Source organism: Vombatus ursinus, unplaced genomic scaffold, assembly GCF_900497805.2.
Source record: "Vombatus ursinus unplaced genomic scaffold, bare-nosed wombat genome assembly UNPS02014167.1, whole genome shotgun sequence".
NCBI classification, from domain to species: Eukaryota; Metazoa; Chordata; class Mammalia; order Diprotodontia; family Vombatidae; genus Vombatus; species Vombatus ursinus.
In genome coordinates, this window is record NW_020953945.1 from 2,160,238 (window position 1) to 2,179,947 (window position 19,710).

Here is a 19,710-nt window from a genome sequence, read left to right on the forward strand (position 1 = left end):
GTCCACACACTAATTTCTCCTCCCTTTGCAATCTAGCTTCCAACTTGGCCACTCAACCAAAACTACTCTCTCCGACGTGACCCCCTTAGGGGATCCCCTAAGAGTAAGAGGGTGGGGTTGGCTTCCTTCAGGCTTGTTATGCCTTTTTGAACTCTTGGAACACAGAGGTGAGAAGAGGGGATGCAGAATGCTTTAGGGGAGGCTTAGGAGGGCTATCCTCTTCTTTCTTCTCCAGGGTCTAGGATAAAAGGGAGCATTTCATTTATTAAGTGCCTACTGGATACTATTGATCCAAATACAAAAACAACAGTCTTGCCCGCAAAGAGCTTATATTTTATTGAGACAGCCGATGTGTACCAATACATAAGCACATACAAAGTATGTACAAACCGAATCTATAAATACGAGAACATTTTGTGGGGGAGAATCAGGAAAGGTGTGCTGAGCTTTGAAGGAAAGGAAACTCAGCTCTCTCAGAGGCAGAGGTGAGGAGGGCCTGGTGAAGGGATAGACTTAACACAAGGAGGCTAATCAGGCTTTTAGAGTGGGCTGGGTGAGAGGTGATGGCTGTGTGACCAGAGAAGGGGGACAGGTGCAAGAGGCACAGAGTTCGAATTGTCTATGGGATATTGAGTGGAAAATATCCACCAGGCTGTTAGTTGGCAATGTGGGGCTAGCTCTTAGGGGTTGTCTGCATAAAGATAAATCCTTAACTCCCCTGGAATTGACGAGGTCAATGTGAGACAGAACGTAGAGAGAAATGGGGGCCCGGGACAGAGTGTTGTGAAGAGAATGGGTTATGGATGGTAATCCACCAGAGGAGACTGAGGAGGCCCTGTCATCCAGGTTGGAGAAGCAGGAGAGAGCAGTGTCATGGAAATGCAGAGAAGGACTTAGGAGCCGGCAGTCACCTGACCTTTTTGAGATGGTCAAGAAAGACGGAGATTGGGAAGGCAGCAGATCGGGCAATCGGGAGGTTATGGGTCACGTCGGAGAGAATAGTTTTGGTTGAGTGGCCAAGTTGGAAGCTAGATTGCAAAGGGTGAAGAAGTGAGTGTGTGGACAGAAAGCAGAGGCAGCTTTTCGTAGGAGGTTACGGAAGGGAAGAAGATGGAAGATGACCGCTTGAAGGGATGTTATAGGATCAAGTGAAAAAACTTTTTTTTTTTAAGGCTAGGTGGCAGAGAAGGAACCAGTAGACAGGAAGAGATCTAAGATCAGGGAAAAAGAAGGCAGGGTCGTGGGAGTCCCTCCTGGAGGAGATGAGAAGGGGTGTTAACCAGGGTACATGGAGAAGGGCTGGCTTTGGTGAGAAGGGTGCCACCGCTTCATCAGAAACTGGAATAGAGGGAGTGCAAAATGTCAGGGAGTTTGGAGATGAAGACAAGGGAGCAGAGAGAGCCCATGGCAGATTCCCTCAGTTTTCTCAGCAAATGTGAAGAAAGGTCCTCAGCTGAGGAGATGAGAGAAGGCTTGGAACAGCAGCTCTGGGGAGGGGGGATGGACGGTCACTTAGGGAGGGAATACAGTAACTGCCTTCCAGTAATGAGGGCCCAGTCGGGACTGGATAACACCAGTAGATCCTTTCCTCTCTCCTGGCCCCAGGTTTGGGATCGAGGGTCTTGGGAGAGGCAGGGATCGGTGATTTCAATTCCCGTTTCTTTTGTGTTCTGAGGTACGCCAAGTGCTTTCTGTATGATAGTCCCGTGAGGTAGACTATGCTGGTGTGAGTTGTTACTTTCATTTTACGGGGGGGAGGTTGAGGCTTAGAGAGGAGAAGAAAAAAAAAAGTCATCACTGGTGTTGCCATCACGCTGCGATCCTTGCAAAGTCTTTCACATCAGTTCTAGGTGTGGAGCTGGAAGGAACGTAGAGACCGTCCGGTCCAGCCCTTTCGTTTTACAGGTGAGGAAACTGAGGCCCAGGAGGTTGTGACTGTTTCAGGTAAGAGGGAAGCTGGGCCCCGGGCCTAGGATTTCGGGTCTAATTTTTTCTACAACAACCTTCGGCTACATTGTGGACTCGTCTCTGAGCCTGGTGGATGGAGACCACCCTCCTCAGGTCCATTGGGCTCAGCTCCCTCAGCATCAACTCTGCTTTTCTTCTGAAGGACCATCGCCTAGCCCCGAATGGGGCTGGAGATGCCCAGGGCCAGCCAGGCTCTGGCCACAGCAGTGCGTCATTGGGAATCCCTATTTCCCCAGGGATGATGTGAGCTGTGGGCCAGGTAACTGGGGACAGGAAGCTGGACAGCCTATGCTAGAAGTCCCGCTGTGCTCCCAGGCTGAGCTTAGAGCTGGGCATGGTGGGCCTCCTGGCATGGAGGGTCTGGTGGTTCAAAGTCTAGCTCAATCATCCTGGCCTCTCGAACCAGAGCAAGATGGGACGGTTGGTTGCATCCCTTTCAGAATCTCCTGTTCTGTATCCTGGGAAAGCCAGTCAGAGACTGGGGAGAGCCAAGAAGGCCCAGTTTTTATAATGGGAATGTCAGTGTGTGGACAGGATGGGTAGGGAGCCAGATTAGGATGGGGTAGGGAGGCCTGCAGCTGGGAGCCAGGCTCACTGGACGCTTGCCTGTCCCTTCTCCTTTCTGTGTGCCACACAAAGCACATCCTCTGAGTATATCCTGCCTCTAGTGGGAGATTCTGATGCACAGCAAGCCACGAGCTCAGTGAAGTGAGGGGGCTTGGTTTGCAGAACGACTTAACACCTAGGGGTCTGACAAGTTTTGGTTTCTAAACATTTCTGGGCTTTCTTAAGGGGTCACCAGAGATCTAGCTGAGTGACCTCCCACATCAGAGGCTTGGTGGTTGACTCACTATTGGGGTGACCACAGAGGGAATTCCTACCTGGGGTTGGGAGCTTGGGCTGGAAGGCTGCTGAGGCCTCTTCTGGTTGAGGTTCATCAGATCAGAGAGAATTTAGAGCCGGAGGGGCCTTGGCGACCGTGTTGTCCAGCCCCCTCATCTTGTATGTGGGAAAACAGTCCCGGAGAGGGGGCTTGCCTTAGGTTACCTGGGCAGGGAGTAATAGCATTCTGACCCTTTTCACCAGGATCCTGTGATTCTGTGAGCCCAGGCTGGCCAAACTCAGTATGGCCTGGGATTCCTAATGTCTTCCCACTTGCCTCCTGGCCTGTGGTTCCCAGCTTAAGCCGACGAGCCCAGTCGAAGGTAGGACTCAGCCTAGGCTTCCCAGGGATGGACATCCCTGTATCTAGGACTTGGGGAGCTAACACTAACAGGGCACAAATGGGGTGACATTTTGGAACCATATATATTTCTCATGCCAAGAATCCCCCCTTGCAGACGAGAAAGTCAGGTGGCCTGGGCCAGGGGAGGGTTCAGGTACTCTCAGGGGCTGTGATTTCCAAATCCTGCCCTGGTCTCCCAGATGCCCCTTCCTGCTTCTGACCTCGCCCATCTCTCATCACGGCCCCCTCTCTGCCTAGCCTATGAGACATTTACCATGGTCGTCTTCTACCTGTTCTTTTCTTTATCCTCACAAAGGCAAGGAAGGCAAACTTTATCATCTCTATTTTAGCTATAAGGAGAGTGAGGCCCAGAGATGGCCAAGGTCTTGTTCAAGGCCGTAGAGCAAGGGATCAGAAAAGGTAGGGGTCGGGGAGGAATCCAGGATTTAGAGCTATGGCAGTGAAGGAAGGAAAGTCCAGGGCGCTTGAGTGATCTGCCCAGGCCACACAGGTGGTTTCCGACCTGGGCTACAAACCAAGGCCTTCTGATTCTAAAGCCATTGCTTAGAATCACCTTCTTCACTCCCTCCCTCCCTCTCTCCTTCCTTCTTTCCCCCTTCTCTGCTTCGGCAGTGAAAAGTGTCCTAGTCAGAGCTGCCAGGCACTGGGGACTTCCCCTGGGCTAAAGGCCCTAAAGTGGGAGGGGGTTCGTGGTGGGGCGAGATCAAGGGCAAGATCCCAGGGAGGATGAGTGTGGTCTTGGCCTGCCTGTGCACAGGACGTGGAGCAGAGGCCTCCTGACCCGGGGCTCTGGGGAGGTCACCAGAGGGATGGAAGACAGCTGCCTGGGAGCTCCTTCAGTGGGGGTTCACAAGGATTTAAAACCGGGAGGGACCAGAGACTAGCTTATTCAACAACCTGTCTCATTTTCCAGAGGAAGCAGCTGAGGTCCGCCGAGGAGAATTGACTTGTCTAAAGTCACCCGGCTAGTAAGTGCCAGAGCCAGGATTTGAACTCGGGGTCCTCCAACTCCCCATCTGGCTGTCTTTGCCCGTTTCGACCTCCCCTCGGGCTGTGGTCCCTCCCTGCTGGACGTCCAGCGCAGGGAGGGGGCGGGCAGGGGGAAGAATACTCTTGCCAGATTTGGGTTTTAATATAGTCTATGATTTATTGGTTTATTCTTTAGCCATGTGGTTGCTGTGTTCGAAGCAAGGGAAGAGGAATTAATGAAAATAGCAGCTTATAATGGACCGTGTTTACTTTCTCCTGCACGCTCCTGACCTCTCCCATCCGCGCTCCGAGCTGAACCTCGGGCTCCGTTCCTCTCTTTCTCGGGCCCCCGGGGGCCCGCTCAGCCTCCTTAGGTGTGCACGGTCTCTGGAGCCGGTGAGGGGTCCCCTTGCTTGGTCTCAGCGGCCGGCTCGTCCGAGTTGAAGCCCAGGGTCTGCGACTGCCTCATCACCTGCACCGGCTCTTCCTTCTCCGGGAGCGCCTCCGACCTGGGCTCCTCCTTTATTTCCACCTTGGTGGCCGACTTCTTCTCTGGGCGCAGCTCTGGGACCTTGAGCGTGTCCTTCCCCCCGCGGGAGCTCTCCCACTCCTTGGAGGAGGTGGAGGGCTGCTGCGCCTTGGCCTTGCTCTGCTGCACCCAGCAGTGGCTGAGGATCTCGTCGATGTGCAGCCGCCGGCTGACGTCGGGCTGCAGCATGCGGTAGATGAGGTCCTTGCACTCGCCCGTCAGGTGCTTGGAGCGGGGGAAGTTGACGCGGTGCTCCTTCTGGATACGCAGCATCTTCTTGATGTTGGAGTCGTCATAGGGCATGGAGCCGCAGACCATGATGTAGAGAATCACGCCCAGGCTCCAGATGTCATACACCTTGGGCTGGTAGGGGATGCCCTGGAGCACCTCGGGGGCCGCGTAGGCCGCCGACCCGCAGAAGGTTTTGCTGAGCGTGATGTGGCCGCCGTCGTCCCGAACGCAGCGCTTGGAGAACCCGAAGTCGGACAGCTTGATGTTGAAGTCTTTGTCCAGGAGGAGGTTCTCGCACTTGAGGTCACGGTGGACCACGTCCAGGTCGTGGCAGTACTTGACGGCCGAGGAGAGCTGGTGGAACTTCTTCCGGGCGTCGTCTTCGTGCAGGGCGCCCCGGGTCTTGATGAACTCCAGGAGGTCTCCTTGGACCCCGAGCTCCATGATGATGTAGACCTTGCCGTCGGACGTCTCGAAGATCTCGTAGGTCTTGACGATGGAACGGTGGTTGAGCATTGCCAGGATCTCGATCTCCCGGGGCAGGAATTTCTCTAAGAAATCAGTGGGGGCTTTCTTCCGGTCTATGATCTTGACCGCCACGTTGAACTTCAGGCGCTCAGAGTAAGCAGATTTCACTTTTGCATACGAGCCCTCTCCCAGATTTATTCCCATGATGTAGCCTCTTCTCTTAAGGACAGCAGCATCATCCATAGTACTGGAAGTGGCGCGTGCTTCTGACGCTGCTATCTGCATGACCCTTCCCCACATAGGCCAGCAGCGCCCTTATTGGCACTGCGGGACAGTTCTCTGAGCAGGTTGGGCCTGGAGCTGGTTGGAGGTAGAACGCTCGGCATTGTCTCCGGAGTGACTTCAGCGTGTGAAGTCACAAAGGAGCGGGGACTGTGTGGGGGAAATGGAGCTCTCACTCCAGCCTGTTAGGGACCTGGAACCCTGGAAGGCCTGAGGGGAGGAGCCCCCCGCAGATGTCAGGCAGAGAGGTGACTTGGGCCGACCACCAGCCTGGCCCTGGGACCCTGAACTGAGGTAGGAGGGGAAATGAAATCTTCGGTGGCTCTCGGTGAAAGCGTCTCTTTCTTTCCCAATCTGGCCTTTGAGATTTGTCTCCCAAAGGCTGTTCTCACCCCTGCGTAGATTATAAGATCTTCTTAACCTTGTAGAGGATATGAGTGGGAGGGTCCTTCCCTGTCCTTCCTGAGAATGATTTAGGATTCTCTTCCTCATCAAAACCTAACCCTCTTGTACTCGGTCCTCTTTCTCAGAGCCTTTTTAGGTTACAGGTTTGTTACCACTAGTGAAATAAGTTGTGGTGTTAATGACTAATAGTGGCTTCTCAGAATATTTGCGCTTTGGTAGAGGACTCTGGGGGGGGGGGGGGGGACACAAAATTTCTTAGCCCAAAGGAAAGGTGCCCCTCTGTGGGGAGATGCTGCTAAATCATAGTTTTGTGGGGGAAGAAAACGACAACCCAGAGATGATAGCTCACCTTAAGGGTTATCCATGTGAGCTGAGTGTATAATGGTATGGGGGTCAGGCAAAAACAGCCTCCAGTCTTCATTGGCAAAAGTCCAGTGAGACCTGGATGAGGGATGTTCCCGCTGTTGTCTCGCTTAGATGACGTTTAGAGGCCCTGAGTGACCCCACTTTAAGGAAGGCATTGACAAGCCCGAGTGTGAGGGGCTTGGAAATCATATACATGCATACATACATACATACATACATACATACATACAGGAAGTAGGGGGGAGAACTGGGGGTTTTAGCTTGGTGAAGAAAAGACTTGGGGGCCAGGATAGCTGTCTTTAAGTCCCTGGGGGGCTGTCCCCTGGAAGAGGGACAGAACTTGTTTCACCTCTCCCCACCATCCCCTCTCAGAAATGGGCAAGTTTTGGGGAGGGTAGATTTTGGTTTGATCAAAGGAACGGATCCTAAGAGAGCTGAGCGATAATGGGTGGGTCTGCCTTGTGTGTGAATTGATGAGCGAGAGGCGTGACCAGACTGAGAATTGGTAGTTCTGTGCATTCTGCACGGCCTCCACGGAGCATCTCAGGTGTTGGTGTGTGGTTAGGTCTTGGGGGGGTGGGGGAGGGGAGCGGGAGGCCTGGATTTCTGCCTCACAGCCGGGCATTGAGGCCAGCCAGAGCAGGAGAACTATATCTGACGCTCTCCCTGGCAGAAGGGATGCAATCAGCCTTCTTCCCTTGGAGGACCCGGGTGGGATGGGAGCTGTACCATTCAACAAATGTCTGTTGATAGCCTGCTGGGGCTGGCTGTGCAGATCCGAAGATGAAAAATGACCACTGCCCTTCCCCTCAAGGAGCCTGGGGAGGGGCAGGAATGCCACATGGGAGAAGAGGAGGATTGGGTGAGGGAGTCCAAGACAGGACCCAAAGAGATCCAAAGGCATATTTGAGGAAGCAGAACGGTGCTAAGGCAGGACCACTGGATTTCTAGTCAGAAGACCCAGCTCTGCCCCTTGTTAGCTACATGACCTTGAGCAAATCATTTCTCTGAGCCTCAGTTTCCCCATCTGTAAAATGAGAAGATGACCTCCAGTATCCCTTTCAGCTCTAGAAGGGTGGTCCAATGTCTAGGAGGGAGGGATCGCTTTTATCGGGGGGGGGGGGGGCTGAGGGAAAGCTTTGGAAAAAGAGGATTTCATGAGTCTGAAGGGAGCCTTCTCATTTAGGAATAGCTTGTGTAAATGTGTGGAGGTGAGGGGTAGCAGGAGGAGATCCCAGAAGAGTTAACTGTCCAGTTCAGCTAAAAGTGGGAAGCATGAAGAGGGCTCATGGGAAAGAAAACTGGAAACGGGGCTTGGAGCCCGCTTGTGGGTTCTCATCTTAGCACAAGAGAGAAGACCTCAGATTCTTTTGAGCAGGGTAGTGATCTGATCACTCGCGCTCAGGGCTTTCTGTAGCTGTCTGGTTTCCACCTCAACGTCCACTGCCCTCCGGGCACTTTGCCTGACCAGACACAAGACAAACCTCGCCTCCTTTTACCTCAGCTCCGGTGCAGTGGACGTTGTTCGTAAGCGATTGTGACCAGAAAACGGAGGGGAAGGCTACACAGAAAACACGACATGGAAGGGCCCCGACATCTCTGTTTAGCAGCTGGGTGTCAGCAGCAAGCATGCATTAAGCTCTGTTTGGTACTACGCTAAGAGCTGAGGACGCAGCGAAAGGCAGTAGAGTCTCTGCCCTCAAGTTCACATTCGAACGGGAGAAAATTGACAGATAAGCACATATATCTATGTATGTGTACAGGTATATATGTCTGTGTATGCATAATGTAAGACATATCTTTGCATGTGTGTGTACAGAGTATACATACGTGTCTATCCACACATCTCTATGCATACTTACACACAGGATCCATATGGAATGTCTGGATGTGGAAGGCGACCCCAGAGGAAAGGCCTTAGCCTTTGGGAGGACCTGGCAAGGCCTCCTGCAGAAGGAGAATCCTGAGGAAGCCAGGAGGCAGAGGTGAAGGGGGGAGCCCTCTGGGCATGGGTCCTGCCCACGCTAAAATCGCAGGGATGAGAGATGGAGGGTTATGTTTGTGGATAGTATGTGGAGAGGTGTGAAGTGTAACAGGACTGGAAAGGTAAGAAGGGGCTGGTTTATGACAAACAAATGAGTTTCTGTTTGCTCCTGGAGGTAATAGGTAATAGGAGAACAGTGGCGTTTTTTAAGGGGAGGGGGAGTCCCCTCTAAAGATCCAGGCCTTAGAAAAATCCCTTTGGTGCCTGAGCGAAGGATGGGTTGGAGTGGTTGGAGACTTGAGGCAGGGACACCAGGTAGAAAGATATTAGGAGGACCTGAGTTCAAATCCTGCCTCAGACCCATGATATTCACTAGCTGTGTGACCCTGGGCATGTCACTTGACCCTGATTGTCTCATTAAAAAAAAAAAAAAAGATATTGCAGAATTCCAGGACAGTGGTGAAGAGGTCATGAGCTAAGGTGGCCACTGTATGAGAGACAGGGCATAAATTAGAGGTCGTGAAGGCAAAAACGAGAAGATTTGAGAACAGATTGGCTCTCTGGGGAGAGTGCAGGGAAGGAGTTGAGGATGACCCCAAGGTTGTCATCTTGGGTGACTAGGTTCATGGTGGTGTCCTTGACAGTCATAGGTAAGTTTGAAGAGGGGAGGATTTGAGGTCAAAGAGAACGAGTGCAGTTTTGTACATGTTGAGTTTAAGATGTCTATGGAATGTCCAATTCAAGATGTCCAATAGGCAATTAGTGACGGATGACTAGAGGTCAGGAGAGAGTGGTTATTGTTGTTCAGTCAATTCAATTGTGTCCAACTCTGTGACACCATTTGGGGTTTTCTTGGCAAAGATATTGGAGTGGTTTGCTATTTCCTTCTCCAGTTTGTTTTACAGATGAGGAAATTGAGGCAAACAAGGTTAAGTGACTTGCCCTGGGTCACACAGCTCGTGGGTGACTGAGCCAGATTTGAACTCAAGATGAGTCTTCTGACTCCAGGCCTGGCACTCTATCTACTGTGGTGCCACCTAGCTGCCCTAGGAGAGGAGGTGGGGTTGGGGATCATCTGCATAGAGATGGTAGTTGAGCCCATGGAATCTGAGGAAGAGTCTAGAGTGAAAAGAGAAGAGGACTTAGGACAGAACTTTGGGAGAGATACCCAGAGGCACAGCCTGAAAGAAGCAGCAGCAGATGGCAGGAGGAGAGCCAGGAGAGAACAATGTCATGAAAACCTAGAGAGATAGAGTGTCCAGGAGGTCCTGCTGCAGAGAGGTCAAGGCAATGGAGAACTGAGAGAAGGCCATTGGATTTGGCCATCAAGAATTCATCGGTAGCTTTGGAAAGAGCGGTTCTGATGAAGTTGGAAGCCAATACTCCATCGAGGCAAATTGTAACCTGGTAGACAAGTCCTATGGGATTCCCTGAGGCATACAGAGCCCTGGCTCATCAGCTAGTAAGTTCAGAGCATGGGATACAGGCCACTCCTTCCTGACACCACACCCAGTCCTTCAGCCACAATGGCATTCTTCACCCGAGAACAGTAATGTCAGCAAGAGGGGTTTTGGTAGAAGTGTCGTCTTGGGGTCAGCTAATGGTCAGCTCTCGCATCTGTTGGTGGACTGCCCGACCAAAGTGGCCACCATCATCTAGGCAACGACAATTGCTTACTTTTTTTTGGCTAGGCAATGGGGTTAAATGACTTGCCCAGGGTCATACAGCTAGTAAGTGTTATATATCTGAGGCCGGATTTGAACTCAGGTCCTCCTGAATCCAGGGCCGGTGCTCTATCCACTGCGCCACCTAGCTGCCCCAATCGCTTGCTTTTCTAAATCACTTTAAATAAAGTACTTAATTTGATCTTCACAACAAGCCTCTGAGGTAGGTGGTGGTATAGGTACTTTACCCATTTTACTGGAAGAAGAGGAAGCCAAGTAGAGAAATGACATCCTCAGTGTTGTCTCTAGGAAACAGTAGAGGTGGGGTTTTCGTAAAAGTCTTCAAACTAGAAACCCATTATTCTTTTTCATCCATCACCATTGTGGAATTAGGGACTAAGACTGTTTTGCCTACACCAGAGGGCAGAACTGGTGGAATCATAGAGGCAGATTTTCATTGTATTATGGAAAACTTCTTAACAGTGAGAACTGTTCAGGTTCAGTTGGGTGGCCTTGGAAATTTTCGCATGGTCATTGGAGCTCTTCAAATGGAGGCTGGAGAACTATTTGTTGGACTCTGGAACTTCTGTTCTTTCTTGAATAAATTTCCCTTTACTTTAGGTCTCTTTCTTTTACTCAAGTCAAGTCAAATCAAATCAATAAGCATTTATTAAGTTCTTACTATATGCCAGGCACTATGCGAAGCTCTGGGGATACAAAGAAGGGGAAAAACATGGTTCCTGCCCTCAAAAGGCTCACAATCTAATGGAGGAAACACTGTGCAAACAGCTATATATAAACAAGCTCTAGGCAGGGTAATTTGGAGATAACCTCAGAGGAAAGGCACTAAAGAAGGGGGGACTAGAAAAGGTGTTCTGTAAAAGGTGGCATTTTAGCTAGGACTTCAAGGAAGCAGGAGGCAAAGGGAAGAAAGGAGAGAACTTCAGGGATGGGGGAAAGCCAGTAAAAAAAAGGCACTGAATGACAGTGTCCTGTGCCAGCAATAGCCAGGAGATCAGTGTCACTGGATTGGAGAGCATGTGGAGAAGAAAGGCTGGAAAGGTAAGGTGAGGCCAGGTGGTGAAGGGCTTTACAAACCAAGTGGGAGGGTCTTTTGTTTGATCCTGAGGGTGCTAGGGAGCCAGGGCGGGGGGCTTTGTCAATGGAGGTGACACCTCACACTGGCCTCCCCACACTCAGAAGCTCCTGCATTCCTGGCCTCCCTCTCCAGCCCTGGTGGCAGCTTCTCTCCTGCCCCACGATGCAATGGGCCAGGAGGAGGAGGTGGCATGTTTCATGCTCCCCACTGCCACTCCCAGACTGTCTTGACATTGCTTTGAGGTTTGCTCTGAGGTTCAAGCATACATCATCCTCATCCTCGGATCCCTTCCTCCTCTTCCCATTGTCTATTGCCTTATCACTACCCAGCCCTGTGTTGGCCCCGGCTTCTGTACTCCGTCACTTCGGCATGAGCATCCCTTGATTCTTCACCAACTGAATTTCTAACGCATTTACCATGGCCCCTGTTCAATCCTCCTGTCTCTCCAGCCTTCTATACTGCTCTTCCCCCATCCTCCCACCTCCGCAGAGGACCTCATCTACTTTATTGGACATTGGTCATAAGCTCTTTCTCCTCCACCTCACGATCACTTGATGTCATGCCCATTTTCTCCGCCTCTCTGATCTATTCTCCCCAGGACTGGTCCTTCTACATGTACCTTTGATCCTTCCTTCCATTTTCTGGATGTATGTATGCAGGTATGTATGTCTATGTGTATACACAGTATAAGGCATAGCTATTGTTGGAAACCTTCAAACATCCCCCTCACTTCAGTCTTCAGTCTTGCCTACCTACTGACCCTTTCCCTGATGCTCCCCAATGCTCTCAGGTCTCCCTTACTGTCCTAACTGGTCTTCCCCCTCCAGATTTTCCCTGAGGTCCAGAGCTGGCCTCGTTCCCTTGCCTGAGAAGTTTGTGGCTCACTCTTGCCTCTAGGAACACACTTAAGCTCTCTCGGATGGCATTTCAAGCCCTCGCCCACCTCTCCTGACTTCTTGTGCATCACCCCCCTTCTGCATTCCACCATCTGGCCAGGAAGGCCCCTTTGCTGTTCCCCGAGTAGAACAGACCTGGATATCGTCTCTGTCTTTGCGTCGGCTGGCCCTCACGCTTGGAGGCCACTGCCCTTCTACGTCTGCCTCCTAGAGCCCTGGCTTCCTTCAGAGCTCGGTGCCGGGATTGTCCCAGCCAACAGCAGAGTCCTCCTCAGTCACTCTCCTCTGGGTACGTATTGTTCTTCCCTAGTAAAACAAGCTCGCAGAGGGCAGGGCTGTTTTGTTTTTGTCTTTGTGTCCCCATTGCCTAGCACACAGTAGGCACATAATAAATGCTGGTTTGAGAGCTGAGGGGCAGCATGACATAATGTGGAGAGCCAGCCTCACAATGGAAAAGTCCTGGGTTCACATCTTGCCTCTGATGCTGAATAGGTTTGTTAAATCATTTAACCTCCATGGGCCTCAGTTTCCTCATCTGTTAAAAGAGGGAATTGAATACCACATCTCCAAAGTCCCTGCCAGGGCAAAGTCTGTGATTGTTGACCGATTGATTTGTTTTTAAAACTTTCACTAGACCCTTGCCTTTGGCTAGCATCCTGTAACACGCTCCAGGTCCCCAGCTGTCCATCGTCCTGGAACAAGTGGTCTTGGCTCCTTATTTCCTCCCCTTCCACACCTTGTCACCGCTCAGTCCTTGCCATTAGGACTTACAGTCTCATTCTTCAGAGGAAACTGTCTTCTCCAGGGTTGCTCATCTCTCTTCAAAAATCCAGTGGATTTTCCCCAATCCCCCTTCTTGCCCTCTCTGCATTCTTTGGCCACGTTATCCTCCCGAATGTTCTGTCTCTCTCGCTCTCTCTCTTTTTCTTTCCCATCCTCTTTTTCTCTGTCTCTTTCTCTCTCTTGTTCCCTCGCTGTCTTCTCTTTTTCTCTCCCTCCCTCCCTTCATCCGTCATCAGCTCCCATGGGTTTAACTGTCATCTGTGCAGATGACTCATCTACATATACAGCTCTCATCTCTCTCTGGAGCTCGTCACTAACCGTGTCACTAACTCCCTGTCCTCATCTCCAACTGAATGTCCTGAAAGAATCTCAAACCTGAACTCATTATCTTTCTCTCTGAAACTCTCTCCTGTTTCTGTTGAGGGCACCACCATCCTTTTGGCGACTCTAGGTTTCCAACCTCTGAATCAGCCTCCGCTCTTTCCTCTCCCTCCCCGATCCAATCAGCTGCTGACTTTTGTGGATTCTTCTGTCACAGCATTAGCCTGTGTTTGGCACAGTGCCACATTCATTACAGGTATAAGGCAGTGCTTATTGGATTGGCTTGGCCTGGTTGTCCTGGAGAGGATTATTGTACTGTCTCTGAGATTGTGTGACTCTTCTTTCCTAGGCTAGGGTTCAGTTCTCTGTGGGCCGAGGGCCCCAGGGGCAGCGTTAGCTTTCCTTGAGTCACTTAGTGAAAAGGGACTGGTCATGTTGGGGATGGAGACATTGCACGTGGATGGAGTTGGCCTCCTGTCTCTCCCTGTGCTGGACACACTTCCCTTTTAAAGGAGGGGACCAGAGAGGAGCCCTGGAGAATGATGCTCTTAAGCCAGAAATGTTAGGTTCATGCTTGTGGCCATGATGTTCTCTCCCCCAGAGGGTATGGAGAAGGATAGAACTGGCTCCAGGTGGGGGAGGGGAGCGTGGGAATGATAGCAGTCAGGAATATTACTATTCTCCAATTTCCATAAGACTTTAAAATGTAAAAAAAAAAAATTACTTTTGTAAGAGAAGGAATAACCAGCACTAGGGTCAGGACTGGGAAGGGAGGATGGTGAAGATGATGTGTATTTGTAACTTTCCCCACATTTCCTACTTCTCTTTCCTGGGGCCAAGCAGCACAAGGCTCTTCCCCATGAAAACCCCTCAGATAATTGGAAGCCAGTTTTCCCAAGTTTTCCCCAAGAAAGGGAGATATGGGCCCAAAGAATTCCCCAAAGGATAGGATGTTTGTAGGGCAGCTAGGTGGCATAGTGGATAGAGCACCGACCGGCCCTGGAGTCAGGAGGACCTGATTTAGCTGTGTGACTCTGGGCAAGTCACTTAATCCCATTGCCTAGCCAAAAAACAAAAACAAAAACAGATGTTTGTGCCATGCTGGGAAAGAGGTCCAAGTCACCCCTGGGGGTTTTGGACCGGGGCAGATCGGGGCGGGTGGCTCCTGGAAGCAAGGATGGTTTTGTAGAGCAGAACTCCTAGGCTCTGTCTGTTAGTCCTTCCTCCTCGGAGGATCGGCTGATGGGGGACTCGCCCTCGTTGGGACTGAATAAGGCAGACGTAATTTCAGAAATGCTGAACAGAGCCCGCGAGCCCCCCCGACCACCCGTATTGGCAGCCTCAGCTCCCGTTTGCTCCCCTTGGCCTCATCTCTGTGGGCAAACGCTTTTTACCGTGGTTTCCCCACACCTGCCGAAGGAGCCGAGTGCTCTCAGGACTGTACAGAAGGCTGTGAAGTGGCACCTGGCCCCCAAGGCCCACAGTTGGGCCCACTGGGGCGGTGAAAAGAGCTCTGAGTCGAGAGCCCGGGGTCTAGGTGTGGCCCTGGCATCTGTGGACATCCCTTTCCTGAGCTCAGATGGGGAGCTGGCCCCTCCCCTACCGCACAGGGTGTGGAAAGAGGCCTGAATTGTGTATCAGCAGCCCTGGGTTCAAATGCTGTACCTGTCATTTATGACTTGTGGGTCATAGTGGCCAAGCCCCTCCCTTCCTTCCTTCCTTTGTCTCACCTTCATCTTGCTTATCTATAAAATGAGAACCACGACATTTGCTCCCTACTTAGTTATTTGTGGATTTATTGCTGGAAGGGCCTCAGAGGTGGTCATTTTCCAGATGAGAGAACAGTCACACAGGTAAGCCGTGGCAGAGCTGGGATCACAAGCCCAGATCCACCAAGGAAAGTGCTTTGTAGATCTGAAGCCCTTGCCCGTCCAGCAGCCAGCCGCATTCGAGGCAACTGGCCTGTATCTTTCCTGGGTGGGTGGTCGTGCATCTCATGTCTGGGGCTTTCAGTGCTCAGTGCTCGATGGATTCCCCACCTTGTTACTTGCAACCAGGAGTATCCCAAGGGAAGGGATCTCTGCTCAGCTTGGGTGCCATGATGGACACCTCCACAGTAGGCATGAGCACCGTTGGTGTGCTTGGGTCTTCCCTTTCTATACCTCGCTTATATCACATACTCGGATGGGTCAGCGATCTCTCTGGCTCTGGAGTTCCCTCCAGTGATGTGCGTCACAGACCATCCTGCCCCTCTCCCCCGTATCTTCCATCAGGGGGCAGGGGTGGGGTCCACCTGATGGGGTGGAGGCATTTATGGTTTCCTCTCCACACTGGGAGGCCACCCCTGGATCTTGTTAACTGTTCACCTGCTATTCCAGGGCAGTCTCAGCCTCTGGTCATCCCCTTTCCTTTCCTTCCTGATCTCCTTTGAGTACTGTAGGTTTTGCTTGCTGATACAGGATTCTGTATCTAGGATTCTGGAGTAACACAGTATAGTGGAAAGAGCATTGGGTTCAAATCCTGGCTCTGTGTAACACTCCCTGTGTTACCCTGGGTAAGTCACTTCACTTCTCTCTGGTCTTATTTTCTGTCAGAACTAGAGACTTGAACTAGATAATGGTAGCATCTTAGAGTTCGCAGGACCTTGGATGGAATACTCTCTTCAGCATCCCTGAAAAGGGGCCATCCAGCCTCTGCTTGGAGGACAGGGATTATGTTCACAGGTAGTCTGTCCCTGTCAGGAGTCTTTCCCTCACTGCCTTAAAGAATCTTCATTGATCCGAGTTCTGATCTCAAGATAGTTTAATCTCCTTTCTCCATCAGAGCTCTTTTCCAGCTAGTGAACATTGCACATCTCATGGGGCATGTTCAGGCCTTTATCTCTCTCTCTCTTCTTTTTTTGGTGAGGCATTCAGGGTTAAGTGACTTGCCTAGGGTCACACAGCTAGTAAGTGTCAAGTGTCTGAAGCTGGATTTGAACTCAGGTCCTCCTGACTCCAGGGCCAGTGCCCTATCCACTGCGCCACCTAGCTGCCCTCTATGACTGTATCTCTTGAAGCCCTTCAGTGGCCCTGTGATGCAGACAGGGAACAATCACCCCTCCGTAGGCATAGGACCACCCTGAGATTCAGAAAAGTCAAGGAACACGACCAGCTTCACAGAGTGAGTTAGTGGCTTCCTGGGACCCAGGCTCCAGGGTTCTCTTCACTGTTATGTTCTTGTTCTAATAGTCTAGAACTTTCTGGAGTGCCCTGGGGATCCTTTCCAAGAACAGGAAACTCTAGCTGTCTTCCAAGGAGCAAACTGGACTCTGGGAGGCCTTTGCTTTCCAAAGTACCCTCTGAATCACAAACAGCTAGAGTCCAATTTGAGCTGGGGACCTGCTCCCTGCCTAGCCTCCTTTTCACTTACACGGGTCGAGGTATGCCCTGAGTGATGCTGTGGAAGGCCAGACTTAAAGCCACGTCACTGACTGAGCAATGATTTTGCTTTACCAAAGGATTCACTGCAGCTTCCTCTCACTGGTGAGCTCCCACCAGACCCTGGATGTAGAAAGGAACCGTATCTCCTCTCCGACATCTGTCATGTCAGTGATTCAAGGATCCATGCTTCCCTGCGTACTGACACCAGTCACAGCCACTCCTTGACTTCACGTGGAGACTTAGAATCTGTGGCCTGAACTTGTGGTGATGAGCCTGTCTGCGCTAAGCTATGCTGGCCCTCAGAGAGTGGCCTTGATGGTCACTGGCCTCACACTGGAAGCCTTTCCATCCACGTTAGCTAAGAGGTGGCATCCAAAAAGGCCTCTGCAGGCTGCACAGGAGAAGAGGGAATCTGAGAGGTTTAAATGCAAAATCTTACGTTTGGGTTCAAATAGTCAATTTCCAAAGCACAGGATGGGGGGAGGTGTGTGTAGAGAGCAGCATGTGTCTGAGTCAACAGTGAGATAACAAAGCAAGAGAAATAAAAAGCCCCAGCTCCTAATCTGAATTGATGTTTCCTTGAGAGGCAGAGCGTCTAGAACTAGGAGGTGATCATTCTGCCACTGGCCTGATTGGCCTTGGTCACCCTACATTCAACAAGCATTGATTAAGCAACCTACTATGTGCCAGACACTGTGTTAAACGCTGGGGATGCAGAGACAATGGTGATGCGATCCCTGCCTCTGGACACTACGTTCTGGGAAGGACACTGACCGACTGGAGAGTGTCCAGGGGATGGCGGCTAGGGTGAGCAGGGGATTTTGAGACCCATGGGTTGGTCAAAGGATTTGGGAGAAGAGATTTAGAGGACTTGGACAGCTGGGCGGCATCGGGCCTACAGAGCGCGATTTGGAGTCAGGAAGATGACGAATCCAGCCACCGACGCAAGGCTGTCACCCTGGGGAACCTCTCTGTCTCAGTTTCATCATCTGCAGAGTGGGGATAATGGTGGTGCCTTCCTCCTGGGTTTGTTGTGAGGATCAAACGATGACATGTCAATCAGTTTATAAACCTTGGAGCTACACAGAGCTGCTAGCTGAGGACTGCCTCACAGAAGAGAATGAGAATGGTTCTGCCCGGGGCCCAGAACTCTGCATAACCGTGGAAGCCCTGTGTGGAAGTCGTAGAGGCAGGTTTAGGGGGATGTCAGGAAACACTTTCTGACAATTAGAGCTCTCCCCAGATGCAGAGAGTTGCTATGGAATGTAAGTTCTTGAGGACAGGCCCTGTTTGGCTTTATATATCCCCAGTGCCCAGCACAAGGCTAGTGGGTTCATTTATTCATTCAATAAACATTTATTAAGTACCTACTATGTGCCAGGCCTCGTGCTAAGCAAAGAGAAGCAAAAAACAGTTCCTGTGCTTGTGGAGTTTACGATCTAACGGGGGACGACATGGAAACAAATATATACACAGCAAACTAAGGACAGGAGAGATGGTTGGTGGTTGGCCACCATTGGTCTTCTTCGAGAGGACCAATGTGACATCATTATGCTGGGGTCAGGGTACAGTGTGTCTGACTGGCTGATCAGATCTCTGTGAGCTCAGAAGTTGGGCACAAATAGCCCATGTGAGCATAATTTATGTGGACAGGAGAAATAGGAAATAATTAACAGAGAAGGCACCGGGATGAAGCGAGGTTGAGGACGTCTTCCTGTAGGAGGTGGGGTTTTAGTTGGGACTTGAAGGAAGCTGGGGAGGTCAGTGGTCAGAGTGGAGGAGGTGGAGTGTCCCAGGCATGGGGAGGGGCGGCCAGAGAGAATGCCCAGGGAGACATGAGTGCTTTGTTTGTGGATTAGCACATACTAAACGTAATAAGCACTTCATAGACATTAATCAATGCTTGTTGGTTGACTGAAGAGCTTTCTGATTGAGCTACAGGTTGATCGAAAGGTTGGACAACCATTTGTGTAGGCTGCGTGTCAGATTCTTGATCCATGGGTGAGGTTTGCACTATTGATGCCCTGATATTGTGACTTTGATAGGACTGGCAGGAGCCTGCACAAAGCCTCCAAGAGCCCAGTGTCACTCCCGGGGGCAGCGAGGTGCCTGAGAAGGTTCTAGTGGTGCTTTCAAGACCATATGCCTATAAAACTCCCATTTCTAGAAAGTATGATGAGTCTGAAGGCCTAGGACGGAGCTTGGCACATAGTACTTGCTGAAAAATGCTTTCACATTTATTGATCTGTCCATCTATCCATCCATCCATCCATCCACCCACCCACCCATCCATCCATCCATCCATCCATCCATCCACCCACCCACCCACCCACCCATCCATCCATCCACCCATCCTTCCGCCCATCTGTCCATCTATCCTGCTGTCTGTCCATCCATCCATCCATTCATGCGTGCATATATTATTCATTCGTTCATCCATCCAGATAGAAAGCTGGCCTTTGGTGGGACATCCTGGGCTCAGATATTGCACGAAGGCTTAATGGTTGGGTGACCTCGGGTGAGCAGATCCCTTGGCTTCTCTGGGCTTCCCTTAGTTTCCCAGGGAAATGAGGGGGTGTCCCCCGAGGCTCCTAGAGTCTGAGGATATTGTCCCCATTTTAGAGATGAAGAAAAGGAGTCACCTTGTGGGGATGTGATGTAATGCAGCCGAGGCTCCCTAGATCAGTCTCCTGGCCTGGGGCCTCTCCTACGCCTCCCACGGGAGGTGGTGGGCTGGGCCGGCCTAAGGCTTGGGGCGCTGCGGGGCGGGGGGAGCGATGTGGGGGGAGAACCTCACCCATGGAACATCCATCCCTACAGGATGACAGCTTCAATCACTGCTCCCAAGGCCCCGCCTACCTGCTTCGCCCCGCCCACCCCAGGCTCCGCTCCCCCGCCCCATCCGTCTCCAGTCCAGGCAGGATCGTACCACTCTGAATGGAAGGGGGGAGCCTCCCGCTTCTGCTCTCGCTTCTCTTCCTTCGCAGCCACCGTCGGGGGCGGCCATCGCGACTCTCGCCCGGCAGTCGAGCTCCGCTGCGCCTCGACGGCCGCTGCCCTGCCTCGCAGGCCGGCCA

The 19,710-nt window shown here is 51.5% G+C and overlaps 1 protein-coding gene across 1 annotated transcript; it reads right to left on the bottom strand.

Moving 5' to 3' along the window:
* Positions 1 to 4,553: 4,553 nt before the first annotated feature.
* Positions 4,554 to 5,654, bottom strand: LOC114041110 (testis-specific serine/threonine-protein kinase 1-like). Its single transcript, XM_027859366.1, has one exon. It carries the CDS (start codon positions 5,652 to 5,654, stop codon positions 4,554 to 4,556), a length of 1,101 nt encoding a protein of 366 aa, XP_027715167.1.
* Positions 5,655 to 19,710: the final 14,056 nt, after the last annotated feature.

Excerpts from the sequence above, each read along its gene's own strand:
- LOC114041110 (XM_027859366.1), bottom strand. The coding sequence starts at position 5,654 with ATGGATGATGCTGCTGTCCTTAAGAGAAGAGGCTACATCATGGGAATA.